The sequence below is a fragment of the Leptonotus elevatus genome, chromosome 2 (assembly GCF_054856555.1).
Source record: "Leptonotus elevatus isolate MCC_2025b chromosome 2, RoL_Lele_1.0, whole genome shotgun sequence".
Classification (NCBI taxonomy): domain Eukaryota; kingdom Metazoa; phylum Chordata; class Actinopteri; order Syngnathiformes; family Syngnathidae; genus Leptonotus; species Leptonotus elevatus.
In genome coordinates this window covers 33435683-33454743 of record NC_141240.1, presented here as the reverse complement: position 1 = coordinate 33454743, position 19061 = coordinate 33435683, and the positions used below count along the sequence as shown (strand labels likewise).

Genomic DNA, 19061 nt, shown 5'->3' with positions numbered 1-19061 from the left:
TACATTTTAGTACATGTTTGTTTAAAGCTTGAATTTGGGGCAAAACCCATGTTGGTGCCACCATTACACGAGACGATACTGAGTATGTCACTTGTTCCGCATGACGTCCTCTCCCCCGCCAGCCACCGGCTCATTCTCGTACACGCCTCCTTAAACGGCTTCTTAGTAAATTGCTGCTGTCAATCACAGCTAGACCACGCCCAACTCTCCGCAATCCAACGGCCCTCCAGACAACATCCCTTTTGAGCGTCGGTTTCTTAGTGAGTGGTGGAGCAAGAGTTTGACTTCCTGTTGAGTAATCCTTTAGTCTGACGTGTTTGTATGAACGTAGAATTTTCAAGTGAGCTGTAATCTCTCCAACGCAAGATCTCACTGCACGACGTCGTTACGACAGATTGATTGACGGGATCGCGAACCAATCGTTACGATGATTCACCCGGAAGACACAGCGACATAATTTATGGCTGGATCGTTTGCATACAATTTCATCCAAAATGGTGAAGACATACAGTACATACCCCGAAAATCTATTTTACTTATACAGTATAAGTATTTAAATTATTGGCAGTTGTTATCGTTTAAAAGGTAATTGTTTTAAAAAAAAACATGGTTTTAAAGTTTCCTACTTTGATATAATTTAGTTTAAGGATGTATAGGATCCCCCCCCCCCTATTTTGTAATTCCTTTTCATTGAAACCAACCGTGAATACACCTTTTACTGTTTTCAGAGGTTTTTTCTTTTCTTTAAAAAATAAAAATAAAATTGCTCCGTCTTTCTGACTGATCAAGCCATCTTTACCGTTAATGCGACTGGAGGGCGCTAAATTGTAGCAGGGGGATCTGTGAACTGAAAGTGTCAGAATGTGGCAGCCAGTTTACCTTCACACGATAAAGCAGGCAGCAAAATAGCTGTTCTTTCTACATGATATACGAATTTGTGGAAGTGTCTGAACCATGCATGTCTTGTAAATCAAAAAATAAAAAACTAAGAAAAATAAAATAGTGCTAGAAAGAATGCTGTTGAGACATTTATACACAAAGCCAAAGTGGCCATTCCCGTTATTAATTGAATGATGTGAAAATGACCCTAACCATTAAACAGGTGCACCACAATCAGTTAAGTGGTAAAACTAGATAAATGTGGTAAATAAATAGCTTAATAGTTGGGCTGTCCTTGTCTTTGTGCGTGCGTGTGTGTGTGTGTGCGCGCATTTTTTGCCCGTGAATAAGACAAACAACGTAACACAAAGAAGTAGGCTGCGCACACAACAGCTTTATTGTGTGGTGTTCAAAGGTGATTTTTGTTGCATATTCAACGTGGCAGTCAGAAATGAAAGTGCTTTTCTTCAGTAGAATATATGTTTATAAATAAATATATACACCACAAGATGTTGAGCTTTAATTGTGAAAAGTGAATGATAATAGTTCGCCACCTAGTGTTCAACAGTAAGACTTTTGATTTTGTACTTTTTCTACCTGCTTAAAAAAAAATGTTGAGGCTATTTGGTTCGGATCTCTCAGAATTCTGACTTTAAAGTCAGAATTCTACGGAAGAGAATTAGGGCCAGTGAAGAGAGAAAAAAGTTTGGCAGGATTCTGATTTTATTCTCAGAATTCTGACTTTAAACTGAGAATTCTGACTTTAATATCAGAATACTGACTTTATCCTAATGACGGAAGAGGATTAGGGCCAGTGAAGAGAGCGAGAGAAAAAAAAGTTTGGCAGGATTCTGACTATTCTCAGAATTCTGACTTTAAAGTCAGAATTTTCACTTTAATCTCAGAATTCTGACTTTAAAATGAGAATTCTACGGAAGAGAATTAGGGCCAGTGAAGAGAGAAAAAAGTTTGGCAGGATTCTGATTTTATTCTCAGAATTTTGACTTTAAACTGAGAATTCTGACTTTAATATCAGAATACTGACTTTAAAGTGAAAATGTTGACTTTTTTTCTCAGAATTCTGACTTTATCCTAATGACGGAAGAGGATTAGGGCCAGTGAAGAGAGCGAGAGAAAAAAAGTTTGGCAGGATTCTGACTATTCTCAAAATTCTGACTTTAAAGTCAGAATTCTCACTTTAAAGACAGAATTCTGACTTTAAAGACAGAATTCTCACTTTATTAGTGCTACTATTATTCTCACTTTAAAGTCAGAGTTCTGACTTTAAAGTGACCATTCTGAGAATAAAGTGAGAATCCTGCCACATTTTTTTCTCTCTCTCTTCACTGGCCCTAATCCACTTCCGTACGGATCCCTTCAACTCCCCTTTCACAGTGAATGGTATCTCCCACACTGCACCGCTTCCCACGTTGCAGTCGTAGCATAGCAACGTGGTGAATACATTTGGAATGGCCCAGTGTTCCTGTACAACATCCAGACCTGAGGAATCGCTCGCGTGTCACGTGATGTAAACGCAAGAACGCGTGCGTGCATAGTTTTCAAATACTGCACAAAAACACCGGTGTAAAAAAAACAAAAAAAACCATCTGCTCCTTTTTTTTCAGCAGCAGCATATCCTGCATCACGTCTGTAAAGTGAGGTAAGAACATCGTACACACTTGAGGTGGTTGCAGTGATGTGAAGAAGATTAAGACATTCTCGTGTGTCGGCTGTAGCGGTCAAGGTTCTATGGCAGCTGGCAGATTCAGAAGGCCGTGCTCTGGATCATTCCATAAGCTTTGTACAATTTGCCCAGTAGCTCGCTCTTCTCCGCCTCAGGTAAGAAGCAAGACGCCGCCGAACAGATGTTCTACAAAACCACACGGAACAACACATACTTATTACTTACTTTACTGTGTGAAATTTCACATACAAACGGTCTTCACTTTGGCACAAAAGCAGATCAAACTATTTAAGTACTGAAATGTGTGTAAGGAAACACATTTTTTTCTTATTCGACACCTTCAACTAAAAAAAAAAGTCGACTGTAAATGTATGACTCGAAGCTCCGCGGGAACAAAGTTTACGCTGCCGTCCATGTTTCTACATGGACCCTTTTTTTTGCAGACACACGGAGTAAGCCCTGGATGCAGAGCGCAGTTCGAAGCGTGCCTCAACATCGGGTGGACCTAAATGTTTGACTCCGCCCACACGGATTTTCGACCTCTAAGCGCCTTATTTCTTTCTTTGTAGCCTAACCCTAACCATTACCATAACAATTACAGTCTGTTTTGAACACTTTATTGAACAACAACAATTAAAAACTGACCGAAACTTAAATACTAACCTCAACTGTCCAGGGATGCGCTATCTGCTGGGGACATGTAGTACTGCATTTCCGCTTCTTCCTCATACCGTTTAGTTAGCTCCGCCCAGGCTGACCAAGGCTTGAGTATTTGTAATTTTCTATGCTCCATATTGTGTTTGAAAAAACAACAACAACTTTATCTCAAATAACAGCACTTCATCAAATCTCCAAATTTAGTTTGGATTTTTTTGGGGGGAAAATTCTGTGTGGGCGGAGTCAAACGTTTAAGCCCACCCGACGTGGAGGCACGCCTCTAACTGCACTCTGAAGGAAGTTATTGAGCTCATTGTAGTTGACAGACAGCTCCAGTCATTTACTCGTGGACTATTGTTGAAGAATCATCTGTAAGTGACTTTTAATACACTATTACATGTGTAATGTATGTAGATATGATATACGTGTGAAATAAATGGTGGTTAGTGGTTTGTGTACTTTAAAATGGCAATCGCTAGCGTGCTAATGCTAATCGTGATTGCTAACCATTTAGCATAGGATAATTTTGTTGGGGTTTTAATATTGCTCATGCACAAACGATAATAATAGTTGTTATATCCACTCAATTCATTTCACGTTTAACATTAGTGGATTAACAACAACACAAATAATAATTAAAACATTTAAAAAATAACATTTTTTTTGGGGCGAATCAATTTCAAAAAAAGATTTGATGGAGACAGCCCTAATCCTTATCATCAATTATTAAAAAAAAATGTCTTCACACTTTTTAACCCTGCTACTCCTTCATGCCATTCCAACTTCAACAAATTCTGAAAATTCACACCTTCTGGGCTTGCATTGTTCTTGTTATTTGACATTGAAATCATTCAACTCATTCGATTCACATTGACAACGATTCTCTAAATGCCCAAAATTCCCACTTTTTGGCGAGATTCAAACTCATGGAATTCAAACGGCCTCACCAGTCTCATGAATTCCTCCTGGGTGAAGCCCATGTGCTCGTGAGTCACCGAGTAGTCAAGCTGCAGGTTGGAATCGAAGATCAGTGGGTCGTCCGTATTCAGCGAGTAGTTAGCTTTGTCCTTCCTGAACCTACACACGCACACACACGTTAACGCACACACACACACTGGCGCTTGTCAGCCGCGGCGGCAAATGAGAGGCGAGCTCACGTGATAACGGGGTGTTTGCTGAAGTCGGGGTCGCAGGCGCCCGTCAGCTTGCTGGAGATGGGACACACCTGTATACATGCACGCATGCATGCATGAGAGCGGCCATTAGGGACACAATTAACATTGAAACTGACATACACAGGAGGCCCTGCTGCATTTTTCACTCATAGATTAGATTGACATTTTATACAAATGACTTTTGGGGAAAATTTGGAAAAGTTTGGTTAGAATGGCTGCTTCAACAAGAGTATATAACCTGGCAAGAATTTTGAAAATCGCATGACGGGTTCTGGAGAAATGTAGTTTTTTGGTGTGCGGATCTTTTCAGGCAGTGTTTTTGTGTGATGTCGCCACTAAAACATGTTTAAAAACCAAACAAAAAAACGGACTTAACTTGATTTATCCTGGACTATTTGCTTTGGTCTCCTACTCATGGAAGCCATTCTCTAATTGGCTGACAAGGTTTCAGTTTAAATATCTCACCGATCAGCCTGTACGGACGGAAAATTACGAGGACTTCTCCAATTTGATGTTTTAAACAGCCTATCATTAAATTGATTACAAAAAAATTTAATATCACTTGAAGTCATTATGAAAGCATTTTTTTTAAACAGGCAACACTAATAAAGATTTTTTTAAATCTTGTTTCTAAGATAACAGCTTACTTTCTCTTTCTGATCTCCTTTATCTTCACATTTGTTTTCCCGTGTAATATTGATATGAGTTTCGATACAGTAGTCGTTGTTTGTTACCAATTTTTAATGCCTCATCTAACCTGTTGATATAATTAAGGTGTGCTCAAGATTCTTCATTTGTGGCCACAAATGAAGCGTAACCGGCACAAAATACAAACGAAAAGTAAGGTGATTCCTGGACGAGCATATTAAGTGTCACTTTTGTGGAAACGGGAAGGTGGGGTGTCAAATGCTCATATTGGAGCCACAATTTCTCACATCATGTGTGGGGCTCTGTGTGATTATTGTGGAGTTGTGCCAATACAAAAAAAAAAAAAAAAAAGATTCTGACATCAATAACATAAGCATGACGAATGCAGCCAATCCTGTTCAGTCGGCATTTTGGAGCAGCGCTCACCTCAAAGTGCATGTTTTGAGCCAGTAGTTGCGCGTAAAGCCCTCGGTCCTCCAGGGTCCGGTACCCGTGCCCCACGCGTTCCGCCTTCAGCACCTCCACGGCCTGAAAGGTCAGATGAGACTAATCACAAAGTCTTTTGAGTCTTTATTTCAAGGAAGAAGCTGGAGAAAATGTGGATTCATGTTTTTCTTCAAGTTCTGCCCCTGCTAGCTTAATGCTAACTCATAATGGCAAATGTCATATACAGGCTAATGGTAACAATACTCAAGGCATATATTTGTACCCATAAAAAAAACAACTGTTTACTAAAGCATTGAGAGTTGTGATGACTCTTTGAGTGTGAGTATGACTGTATTATTCTGCCCCCCGGTGGCTAGGGTGGGCACAATGAATGCACCACATGATGATACAATGATTTGACATATGAGTATATTGGGATATCTCATACAACAGCGGAACAGCTTTGTGTTTGATTAAACATGTTTACACTTCACATTAAGTCAAGTTGGGAGTAAATTGAGACAAGCTCCTCATTATTTTTAGTAAACGGCAAATTCCACTCTGTTGTGGGTTTGCTGCAATTTTGTGGAATGTTTTTTGTACATCTTACGTAACCATTTTGTTCGGCCTGCTGTTCATTTTTGGTGTAATTCCACTGTGAGACACTACGTGGCAGCGTATTATTCTGTTTGCCACTTAGTAAATTTGAAAAAAGAAGAGTGAAAACAGGAAGTATTGCAAGCTCAGACAAGTTTTTGCTCAAGATTATTCATTATCATTAAATTCTCTCCAATCCTGCTTTTTATGCCTACAGAACGCAACGGCTGTAAGTTCATTTTATAAAATACATCTTTGGCTACGATTATTGATGCATATTGTCAGACAGTAAGTTTTGTTTGTTTGTAAAAAAATGTATTTTGTTACTGTAAGCACGCCGAGGGAATGGTACACTTACACGTATCCATTGCTCTTCTCTCTTGATATTATTTTGTAGGGGTGTGCCAAAAAATCGATTCTCATAACAATTGTGATTCTTATTTAGTACGATTCAGAATCGATTTTAAATGTCCCAAAATCCATTTTATTTAAATTATTTTACACTGTCTTGCCTTTGTCTGTGTGTGCCTTTATTTGGAGCACTGTTCATGTTGTACCCGGTTTGGCCACTGAGGAGCAGTGTGGCTCCACGCGGTCTAATACACTGTTTGGTTGTAGCCACATTAGAGAATAGAAGGAAAAAGTCACGATCAAGTTATTCCAATAAAAGTTAGGTTTTTTTTCAGCGTGGAGCCGTTCTTTTGAGTGATAAAAGTACCGCCAGTAACGCGCTAATTAGCATTAGTGAGTCAGACTGGAGTAGATCATTACAATTCCTTGCACATCTAGATTAAGGCAAAAAACCTTTTCCAATCGTCCTTAATCGAAAATCGATCCTAAATCGAATCGCAGGCCCAAAAATCGGAATTGAATCGTGAAACATTCAAAGATTCCCACCCCTATTATTTTGTGTTTAAATGTGTTTATATAAGTGTATTGAAAGCCCTTAAAAATAAGCACCATACAGTACATGCTATAAAAACAAACCTAGGCAGTATTTGTGATATTTTTATCATGTAAAAATATGTGGAGTGTTTAGATGACAGTGTGAAGCGTTCTTCCACCCCTGTCAGGAATGTGTCACTGTGGTGACTGTCCAATGGCGTACCTCTCTCACCACGCAGGCCGCGCCCACCTCACCCGCGTGGACTGTCCGGTGGATCCCGCAGCGCACTGCTTCCTGCCAAGGGAATCCAACAGATCAGCGAACAATGCTCACCTGTTTAATTATCATCTTCAATTAAACTATACTGCATCTAAACTGAAACCAAAATTGTACCTCAGTGTTTAACTCATTCACTGCCATTGACGGCTATAAACGTAAAAAAACTATTTCTATTAGTTTAACTTTTTTTCCCACTTTGTTAACATGAGTATGAAAACCTAGAATTGTTTTTATTTAAAAAACAGATATGAAATTTGTGATTAATCCCGAGTTAACTAGTGAAGTCATGCGATTATTTACAATTAAAAACTTTAATTGCCTGATGCCCCAAATTTTTTATCTTTTCTTCTTTTAATTAATTCACTGCCATTGACGGCTATAAACGTAAAAAAAACCATTTGAACTATTTCTCTTAGTTTTACATTTTTTCCCCACCTTTGTTAACAAGAGTATGAAAACCTATACTTTTTTTTATTGTACATTTAGAATTGATATAAAATTTGTGATTAATCGTGAGTTAACTAGTGAAGTCAAGCGATTAATTACAATAAAAAAAATTATCGCCTCTTGCCCCTAATTTTTTATGATCTTAAAAAAATAATAATAATAATTATGGCAGTGAATGAGTTAAAAACCAACAAGTGAGCTCATCCCAAGTCTAAACGGAATTCAAGTAGCAATCCGAATGACGGCCTGTTTGCAAGAGCGTCCGTCTGACCTGGTAGGCTCTCAGGTGTCCCGGGTAAGCCTCGCAGTTGAGCGACTCGTCGCCCGCCAGGTCGATGGCCACCACTCCCTCGTGGCGATATTTCTTACACAGCTCCACCACGTCTGCCGACCAGCCTGCACAATTCAAAATGGCCGCACGTTACCCTTCCACTAGACTCGCCCTTGTACTATAAACGCAACCGAATGTTTTAGTGTCTTGTTGGCAGCGTAGAAATCGAATTTCACGTCATGACATTATGAGTATAATCCCGTCCTTTGTACAAATGACATGCACCATGACACTTTATGGACATTCCAGAATTGGAGCACAAGTTTCAAAATTTTGGGAAAATGAGACATTAATTTGATATTTATTTGTTATTTATAAATCATCATCTAATTTGATTTATTCAGCTCCACCATCAACAATACACTTTTTTTTGTGAGATTTTATTTGTGTTTGGAGCACCTGGAAAATAGACAGCGGACTAACGCATATTCGCAGTTTTCTACATCCGCTGATTCAACTATTCTTGGATTTTTGTCAGTATTTTTGAATACTTAAATAAAATGCTTGTTTTATTTTTATTTTATTTTTTTTGAGTGGTGGTTTTGTTTAATTGGAAGTTTATCAGTGTTTTTCAAATAATTTTGGGGGTTTAATTATTATTATTTTTTTAAAGAGTTATTTTTTCTTTTCCCATTCCAATGTCCAACTAAACGTCATTTATACGTGTTTTTTTTTTTTTTGCTATTCATGGGTCGGTCCGGTTCCTATCCCCAACGGATAATGACGGACACTGTATTTAAAAAAATATTGCTGAGTAAATCCTTCACAGTTAAATTGTATTGAAATGCTAATTTAATTCAAGTATTATTCTACTTGTAGTAACTGGGTAGCAAAAAAAAAAACCTAAACAAAAAATATTGCTAGAGTTTGTTAAGTTATTAACATTGTTTTTCAGTTTTAAATTATATTTTAGCCGTTTTAGATTTAGTTAACTCAGTATGGCTAAATGAATAGCATTTTTATGTGTCTCACACTCCTGAGAAAATAAGGGAGTGTGTGTCTGGTATCTGTCTCTTTCGGAAGAGACAGGCTGATTGTTTTTCTCTAATCTGATTTATAGCTATGGGAACTTGCTGAACTTGCAGAAGGGAGGAGAGAGGGATTTTCTTGTTTATACTGTGTTGTGGGCTGATGGGAGGAGACTTCTAGTCTCCCACTATTCTGAATAAGTATTGATGTACCACGTTGGAGAGACAGACAACCTGATAGAACACGGCTTCAGTGTCATCAGCTTTTTGTCCTCAGAAGCTTCTGATAATTAATAAATACCTTTGCAAAGGGACTTCTTCATTATAGATCTCACCATTCAGTTAATTGAACACGCAAAGAGTACAATACTTAATATTGAAATACTCTAACAAGTTTTTGCTGCAGAATACATGCTAGCTGTGTTAGCTGCTATGCTAACTGGACAAGAACAACTTTAGCTAGCCTATAAAATGTGATATTCTGATATAAATGCAACAGCCAGGGTTGCAATGATTTGAGTGACACTGCATTGCAGCTGAAAACTGGAGGAGAAAAAAAGAGACTTGTCTCTTATTTCTGCTGAGTCATGTAGTTCGCTTTCTCTTCCTTTAGACGGCTAAAAACGTTCTGGTAAGGGTTGGGGGTGTGTTGATAGACAGCTTCAGGTCAGGCTTATTCACTACAAGTAAAAATGTGTCTGATAAAGCAAAATGTGGCATTGTGAACATTTAGAAATCACGTTTACTGCTACATTTGGTCACGTTGTGCTTTGTGCATGGATGATTTGACATTTCATGCGGGGACAACAAATGTCCTCCAATTGTGGAATGACCCCACCAGTATACTGCACAAAGCCACAGGGCCGCTTTCTAATGACAAAACAAGACATCCTGCCTGTGAGTGTGAAATAGGAAGAATTGGACAGACAGGAAGCTGCAGCTGCAGGAATAATAAAAAAAGAAGAAGTTCACATTGACTTTGCAAGCACGTGAACTGGGGCTCACGTTTCTCTCAAATAACGGTCATGATCAGAGTGTCCCCAATGAGAAGCTGACATTTCGGTTTCGTCGCCACGCCTTCGAGTCATCTTTAGCCTCCTCATGGAAAGTTGTGGCAAGTAACAGAGTACAACTACTTTGTGGCTGACCTTTACTTTTTTGTGTGTGTTATAACTTGAGTGTTTTCATGATGACTTTTTACTAGCGGTGTAACAAAACTTATTTGAATCAGAAAAACGGTTTTGATTTAAAAGGTGTGAGTGCATCGAATCAAAGTCGAACCGAATCAAATTGTTCCACTTTAAAATATCGAGACTACATATCCAATCCTCTTTTATTGGAGAAGCTACTTTTGACCTTTACTAGTTACATTTAATAACAGATGACTGTGCTTTTTACTTCTTAATTTGTAAACACGTGTATGAAATTGTATTTAGTGCTTGAATATAATTGACAGTAAAAATGTATTTTTAGTTTTGTACTTCTTTACTCCTATATTTAAAGGGGAATTAAACCCAAGATGTCAAAACTTATATTTTAAATGTGCCTGCAGTATCTTCTTTAGCATCTTAACTCTTCACTGAAATTGACGGCTATAAAAGTCAAAAATTCATTTGAACTATTTATATTAGTTAATTTTTTTCCCCCACTTTTGTTAATAAGAGTATGAAAACCTAGACATAAAAAATATATATATTAAAAATTAGGGGCGTCAGGCGATTCAAATTTGTAATAGTAATTAATTGCATGACTTCAATAGTTAACTCACGATTAATCACAAATTTTATATCTGTTCTAAATGTACAATAATTTTCTTCTTGGTTTTCATACTCTTGTTAAAAAAAGTAGAAAAAAGTTAAACTAATAGAAATAGTTCAAATGAATTTTTGACGTCTATAGCCGTCAATGGCAGTGAATGAGTTAAAGAGGAGTCAAAAAAATTATTGACAATAAAATGTTCTATGCGCCCCCACTAGTCTAAACACAGCATTCTGATGAATATTGTATTTGTGGAATATGAATTCAACAGCAAAATCCACCTGTTTTTTCTCCAGCAGCTATTTTGCCACTTGCCGTCGACTGAAAATGACATCATCAGAGCGCCAGGCGGGTTCAGCTTGTGAACGTCACATGACCAAACCCCGAAAAAGGTGAGCCGTGATTGGTTGTTGCCTGAGTGATTTTTAATGTTACTGTTTTATAATGCACATTGTACGCAAGAAATTACTATACAATATTTTTTGCTATAAAAAATGGGGGATTTTGTTTGGCTTTAAAAACATGAGTTGAATCAGTATTCTACCTTACCAGATGATATTTTTTACACTCTGAGTATGTGTACTTGGACTTAAGTACAGAGTGTGAGTACTTTTGCCACCTGTGGTCGTGGCTTTGTGAAATTTGAGCTGTGTGCTTCTCCTGCTTGTTATCCGACGGTCTTTGGAGCTTATTTTACAAGTCAGATTGGAGCATGAGCAGTTGATTACTTGGCATGTGGCGCATGCAGCAGAGAATGGACCTGACTTTTATACGGAAGGCCCTCTCCCCCTGTCTGAGGCCCTCGTTGACCAGTCGAACCACCTCGTCTGGACTCAGGTCACCCCTGGATACGACAAGTAAACAACTGTGAAATCAACTGGCTTTTAAGGCGGGCCTGTGCATGTTGTTGACGCACTCTGTCTGGTGCCACGGGATGGGATCCACGTCACAGTTGGCCAGAAAATGTGGACTGTATCGGACCTCCGCGTAAATCACGCCTTCCTTCGCTTTGTCCTCCACAAACTCGTAGGCGATCCTCTTTATGGCATCTCGGTCTCCACTGGGGTGGGGAGAAAAAGAGAGAGAAAAAGACGCTTAACGACGTTGGCCTTGGGTGCCGCTGATAAACGTTATCGCCGCGACTCGAGCCAAAGCGTGCGCTACTGCTGCTGCCTCATCTGAACTACCGAAACTCTTCAAATATTCACACTTTGAATTGAATGGCTGCAGCACGTTCCAAAAAAGCTCGGACGAGAGTTAGTGGTAGGGGTGGGGAATCTTTGAATGTCTCACGATTCGATTCAATTCCGATTTTGGGGTACGCGATTCGATTCAGAATCGATTTTCGTTTAAGAACAATTTTTGATTCAAAATGATTTGATTGACAATGATTTTTGCTTCAATTTATAGATGTTCAAGGAATTGTAATGATCTACTCCAGTCTGACTCGCTAATGCTAATTAGCGCGCTACTCGCGGCACTTTTATCACTCAAATGAACGGCTTCACGCTGCAAAATAACAACTTTTATTGGAATAACTTGATCGTGACTTTTTCCTTCTACTCTCTAATGTGGCTACAACTTAACAGTGTATCAGACCGCGTGGAACCACACTGCCCCCAAGTGGCCAAATTGGGTACAACATGAACAGCGCTCCCAATAAAGGCACACACAAACAAAGGGAAGACAGTACAAAATAATTTAAATAAGATCGATTTTGGGATATTTCAAATAGATTCTGAATCGTGCTGAATGAGAATCGATTTTTTTGACACACCCCTAGTTAGTGGCGGCCAGAAGGTCAGCTGTTCGATCCCCGCTCTCCCCAAGTCATGTGTCCTTGGGCAAGGCACTTCACACACATTGCCTCCAGTGCTAATCACACTAGTGTATGGAAGGTGCGAATGTTTGGTGGTGGTCGGAGGGGCCGTAGGCGCACACTGGCAGCCACACTTCCGACAAGTAGCCTACCGCCACCACAGTGTGAATGTGTGAGTGCATGAATGATGTAACCATTCCATTGTAAAGCGTCTTTGAATGTCTAGAAAAGCGCTATATAAATCCGATGTATTATTATTATTATTATTAACAGAATGCTGGGGGAAAAAAGCCTACTTGCAACATTGTGGAGCACTGTGGCTTTGTAGCAGAAAAAGTGCAAGCACTAGACTGACCTGCCAGCAGTCCAGGCCTGTTTCTCATTGAAAATATGACAACCAAGACTGTTGAGCGACTGAAGTTGCACTCAAGCAAGAATGAGAAATAATTCCACTGTGCCCCAAATTCAAAATGAGTGAATGTTTAAAAAACAACTAAGTTTACCAGCTTGAACATTCAAAATCTTGTTTTTGAAGTGTATCCAATTGAATATAGTTTTTTTGTTCTTTACGTTTTTGTTGGAATTGGTGTTTGTACTTTTGGGGACATTTCTGTTCGGTGTTGTGTTAAGAGATTGTTTTCATGTGAGATATGTACTTGCTCAGGCCCGGTTGGGAAGGCGTATTCCACGGCTTGTCAGAAGGTCCTTCATTCTTCTCGTTTATTTCAGAGGAGAACCACATCTCACGTGTGCTCAACTCTCTCTCACTTTGGGCTGCGGCGGTGTCACATGACCGAGGCCGAGCAACGCGGCTTCCAGCATTTGCGCCGAAAGCCGACTGTTGTCCAAACGACGTTTGCACAGTGTATGCGCTCCACTCAGCTGGCGTGTTCCATACATTGTCACGAGCACGCGAGGGAGCGGCTCGCCATTCTTGCAGCTTCCACAGCCATGCCATTCCATAGGGATGGGCTTTGGTTGCCATGGTGACTGAATTACTAATGAGCTGCGTATCATTTAGGAAGCGCACACGTGTGTGATAACCAGCCTGCGTGAGTGAACTTTCACCCTCCCCGGAGGTGAACTCTTGTCGGCTGACAAGTCACCGTCATTAAGTATGAAGAGACTTGCAAACATTTGGAAACTTTCCAAGGGTATATATGAATTATTAACTCATTCACTGCCATTGACAGCTACGTCAAAAATTCATTTGAACTATTTCTATTAGTTTAACATTTTTCCCACTTTTGTTAACAAGAGTATGAAAACCTAGAATTAGTTTTTTTATTGTATTAGAACAGATATACAATTTGGGATTAATCGTGAGTTAACTAGTGAATTGCAATTAATTACGATTAAAAATGGTATTCGCCTGACGCCCCTATTTTTTTTATATTTTCTTAAAAAAAAAAGATTATTAAAAATTTGAAAATAAATAATTACAATTATTATTTATTTCATTAAAACTTAAGGGTGTCCGGTGATAATTTTTTTAAATCGTAATTAATCGCATGACTAGTTAACTCACGATTAATCACAAATTTGATATCTGTTCTAAATGTACAAAAAAAAATCTAGGTTTTCATACTCTTAACAAAAGTGGAAAAAAAATTTAAACTAATAGAAATAGTTCAAATTAATTTATGTCGTCTATAGCTGTCAATGGCAGTGAATGAGTTAATAATAAAGGTTAATGTATTCATTACCACAAATAAACGCTGTACCAAAATAGTATACAATAGTTTTTCCACAATAGTAGAATATACAAAGTATTTTTCTATTCCTCTTGTACGTTTCCAAAATATTCATTAAGCAAATATTATTTTTCAAATATTGCCGTTTGGCAGCTTATTTATTCAAATTTCATCTAAGAAAGACAAAACCACAACAATCTTTTAAATTCTTCACGACCTTCCTGCTTGTCTTACAAGTGATCTGAGCAAGATTCTGGATATGTGTGCAAATGTGGAAACGGCAATAAAGTGGAACTATAGAATCACCTTTCTTAAAATTTCCCCCTAGATGTGGGGGTGGCCAACACCCCGTAGTTCCGCCCCCGACGACCGATGTTGAATTTGGTCAATTCCTGCCATTTATTTGCATTGTGATTTGCGAGAGTAACGCAAGCACTCACGCGATGACGTGCATGTACTCGGCAAACTTGCCCAGGAACTCGGTGAGCGTGGCCGGCTTCCGGACAACGATAAGGCGCCTCAGCTCCTCCGCCGTGTCGGCCGGCAGAGGGATGCCGCGTCTCCTGCCACCGCAAACAAAAACAAACACTTAACAAAGTTCATTCAAAAGGAACTTTACAGACTTTGTGGATTATTTCTTCTGTACTATTCATTGCGATAATGGAGCAATTTGATTTCGTGAGCATATCGTGGACTTTCCTGACAGCGGATTATTTTCTTCTAATGATCTATTTACTGAGTAATAGAATGAATATGATACATTTTATTATCACTGTGCACATGTACAATGAACTCTCTTCTCCAGTACAAACATAAAAAAATAAGAAGAAATGTAATAATAATAATAATAATAATAATAATAAAAATATTGCAAATATATGTATCACTGGCAGTGGGCCAAAACCTGATAAGTCATAATTTGGCAATTTAGATATTTTTTTCAATTTACTTTTTTCTTCTTTTTTTTACCTTCCCAAAATTAAGCGGGTATATACTACCAATAAGCATTTTCCACACAAAAAAATATGGTGATTTGGTCACACCCCTCCCCCCCCAAACAAAAAAAAAGTACTGATATATATTATATAAAAAATATATTATTTTTTTAACCCCCAAAAATCTTGGATAACTTTTTTTCTTGATAAATTATGTATTTTTTCTTTTAATATTTAGACTTTTTACATTTGTGTATTTCAATGTTGGTCATTCTAGTGGTCGTTTTTTTTTGGGGGGGGGGGGGTACTTGGTATAAAAAGTTTGAGAAAGCAATGATATTGCCATCTACAAGTGGCACTTGTCCTTACACGATCTAAAATGCGGGGCTTTCTTCGATAACAATGAATTTAGGGCTTCAAGTGACTTACCGAGCGACATCAAGAATAGTTTGCACTCGGATGGCTCCGTCGAGGTGCACGTGCAGCTCGACCTGTGGGTGAGCGGATCATTTATTAGTAACAAATATTCCGTCAGGCAATTGGGTGAAAAGAAGAGTGCAGCATTTGAGTTGTTGTTTATCCAAAGAGCTGCCGCCAGCATTTCTCTTCAGCAGCCTGAAGAGGGGTGGGGGGGGGGGGGGGGGGGTCAAAGTTCACACTCTCTATACATAATATCAAGGGATTCTTTTTTTTCTTTTGGCCACAATTTACTACTAATTTGTGGCCATGGAAATGGTATAACATGCATGAAATAGTCATTACCCATGAAATAGGAGTCATAGAAAATGCACAAAATACTAATTGGTGGACACAAAATAGTTATAACATGCGCATGAAATATTCATTTGTGACCCTGGAATTGGTTTCCCGTGTGCATGAAGTACTAACTTGTACTCATGAAATACTAATTTGTAGCAACAACAACAAAAAAGAGTTACAATGACGTACATGGAAAATTCGAATATGCATGCACATCGTTTAATATTATTCAAATTATTAACTTGGATATGTGTGTATGTGTAGGCAAATGGGGCACACCTTGGTTCGTAAGTGCAAAACAAGACGTCCTCGATCTTCTTATTTTGAAATAAGGTGTGTTGCATTTGCTTACCAAACTGTCCAGCAATGACATTGATATTATTCATTTGTGTTCATATATTTCCTGGCCACAGATAAGCATTTCGTGTAAATGTTATTGCATGGCCACAATTAAATGTTTATTTTCACGTCATGTAAAGGGCTTGATAGAGATTCTACGTTCCTGTAAAAAAAAAAAAAACATTTTGTCCCACGTGCAGCCAAGTCAAACGCAGTCTTGTGCTCGAGCTTGGCAGCAGCCATGAGCTCATCCAATAATCGGATGACAGCATGAAGGATGCCATGCTGACTCAACGGCTAATTCACATTTAATGAGTTTATACCTGCCAGCCGTGCTGCACGCCTTATAATTTGACAATTAGACGGACTCCCTTGCCTGCTCTCGCTCTCATTTCCTGACGCCTTATCTGCTGCAACCCACTGAGCATGTGCAGTGTGCGTACACAAACACGGACGCACCCTCAAAGGGCGTGTGTAGTGGACAATTTTGTAACCTCGGTGATCATGAAAGTTACAATAGGACTTTTGACCTGTCGATATCCAATGTCACTTTTACAAATTACACAACATGAATGGAATATATACACAAACGTACATATTTTATGCAATTTAATCTGCGTTGCCACTGTAGGATTTTCTTACTGTTGTCAAGTCACAACCCACTTTTAGAGAAGAACAATAATGAAAATGTTGTTTTCAAAATAGCCTTGCAAATACTTTTCAGCTAATCACTGATTCAAATAATAATATTGACAGTGCCAAAAACACACAAACGTGAATTATTATTCTGACCCAGTTACTGGTTTTGGTCTGCACAGCTGTCAGAAAATCAGCAATCGACCATTGTTTTTCAAAGTGAAAGCAAATGTTGCAAGTCTTATTTTGAAAAATAAATAAATAATTATAATCATAATCGTCCATCAGTTCATTCCAAATTTGTGTAGAGATGGGTTTTAGGACCTGGGGGAATTTTTTTTAGGGGTTTTGCGACTTGGAGAAAGGCATTAAAGGTGAGGATCCTTCCTCACCTTTAATGACGCTCGTAGGATCTAACGAGCGTCACTCCTTCCTCACCTTTAAAGCCTTTCTCCAAGTTTTGGGACTTGGCTGGCAACCAATTTAGGGTGCCTACTGCCCAAAGTCAGCTGGGATAGGCTCCAGCGCCCCCCGCGACCCTTGTGAGAACAAGCAGTTAATAAAATGGATGGATGATCCACTAGGAGTCTCACTTATTGTTCTATAACAGAGGATAGCGAGCATACTGTATTTTGCTTCTCCGGACCAGCTCTCGTCGTGCGTAAAATTCACGTCGCCGTCCACGTTCGGACGTCAGCGAGGCGCGACTGCCGTACTTACGTACCTTGGGCTTGGGGAAGACATCCTGCCGGCTGCGGGGCTCAGACATGCTGGTGGAGTGTGACGCGGGGCTGCCTGTGGAGCGGACGGACACCGCGTGCTGCCACACTCGCCAATATAAGCGCGCGCGCGCGCACACAACACACACACATGCACACGCAAACACGCGCACACAAGACACGCCTTTGTGATGGCGCTGCTCAGTGCACACTACTACCGGTACACTACGCTAGTCAAGTGTGGACGGTTTCACCATGACGTCACACCACTTCCGGGTGGCAAAACTGCACTAGTCAACAGAGCCATTGAAAAACAAACAGGTCAATTAGCTTGACAAAGAATTTAAAAGAAGATGCCGTGTAAGGGAAATTCAGGAGTAAAATCACGCCACAATTAAACAAGCAAAAATAAGTCGGCCTATTAGTAAGTAGCTATTATTTAAATAAATATCTACTGTTAAGTGAAAAATTCCTTGGTTAAATTTAAATTTACAACTGACTGCGGGATCATCCACCCTCGAAAAATACCACCACACAGAAGCAGGTGACATTTTTGATTTGCTGCAGGTTTAGAATTTAAGTTTTGAATAAGAGGAGGAGGAATCAAATAGACGCTGACTCATTTATATGAAAGTAAGCTTCAACTAAGCAACATTTTTCAGAGTTCAAAATATTTTTCTTAAATTCAGAAATGAAACTTTGTAAACTCTGTAGCCATTCATAAATGCAACACACTATATCGTTTTATATATACAGGATATGTATAGTAAATACAGATAGTTTAAATAGACCTATCTGGCATATGTGGAGCACATTCTCCCCAAAAAAATATCTTTGTCATGACATTCAGATCAATCATCAAGTCAGTCATCAATCCCTTTTGTAGTACCCTGGTGCCTATTGTTTACAAACATTCTAAAAAATATCCTGCAAACAACTTGTAGTACTCTACATTCCCTGCACATGAAGATGTGGAAAGTTTAAGTGCACCATCTTTATGACATCATGCGTAGATGATGAATGATCATAATTATGTTCAAGTCTGCATGGGCACAGAGGAGTGTGATGACATTTATGGAGATAAGCTCAAGGAAAGACTCTTAACATGTCATCAATTCCTTATCAGCACGGAGTTTATGGTAGTAAAAAGGTCCACGTTAGCTGTAAAACTGTAAACGCTGTGCCCGGTCTGTGACAGGCACCTCCTTCAGGCTTGTGACGTCTCCCATTGCTCAAACAGGAAGACGAGAGATGTTTGCATTGCACATTCAGAGTCATGTCTGAATTTTAGTTTCCATTGTGGACACAGGACAAACAAAAACAAATTCTGAACACAATATGGATATAAGATGCGTACAAAATGCTACTTGGAGGCCACAATTAACTAATTCACCAATTCTGCCCCTCTAAACTCCACCCAAAAAT

The 19061-nt window shown here is 39.1% G+C and overlaps 2 protein-coding genes across 4 annotated transcripts in view; one reads left to right on the top strand and one right to left on the bottom strand.

The window, feature by feature from the left end:
• Window positions 1–1253: 1253 nt before the first annotated feature.
• On the bottom strand, window positions 1254–17856 carry ada (adenosine deaminase). The gene is made up of 11 exons (XM_086069024.1): window positions 17642–17856; window positions 15613–15674; window positions 14689–14811; window positions 11652–11795; window positions 11464–11579; window positions 7950–8074; window positions 7175–7246; window positions 5470–5571; window positions 4378–4445; window positions 4168–4297; window positions 1254–2749 (listed from the first exon to the last, which is right to left on the bottom strand). Exons 1-11 carry the CDS (start codon window positions 17684–17686, stop codon window positions 2645–2647), a joined length of 1092 nt encoding a protein of 363 aa, XP_085925150.1. The 5' UTR covers window positions 17687–17856; the 3' UTR covers window positions 1254–2644.
• The window catches only part of ccn5 (cellular communication network factor 5), a 29571-nt gene continuing 13995 nt past the window's right edge, over window positions 3486–19061 (top strand). For 2 of the 3 annotated variants that reach the window (XM_086069027.1, XM_086069026.1), the window contains exons 1-2: window positions 3486–3591; window positions 11032–11127. The gene's annotated coding sequence lies outside the window, so the exon portion shown is untranslated. The remainder of the gene's footprint in view (window positions 3592–11031; window positions 11128–19061) is intronic. The other variant, XM_086069028.1, reaches the window with a different exon arrangement.

What these genes read in the sequence shown, in the direction of transcription:
- ada (XM_086069024.1), bottom strand. Translation starts at nt 17,686, where the DNA reads ATGTCTGAGCCCCGCAGCCGGCAGGATGTCTTCCCCAAGCCCAAG. An exon ending in ATGTCTTCCCCAAGCCCAAG is followed by an intron (nt 15,675 to 17,641) that starts GTACGTAAGTAC and finishes GCTCACCCACAG; the next exon opens with GTCGAGCTGCACGTGCACCT. An exon ending in GACACCTGAGAGCCTACCAG is followed by an intron (nt 7,247 to 7,949) that starts GTCAGACGGACG and finishes TTCCCTTGGCAG; the next exon opens with GAAGCAGTGCGCTGCGGGAT.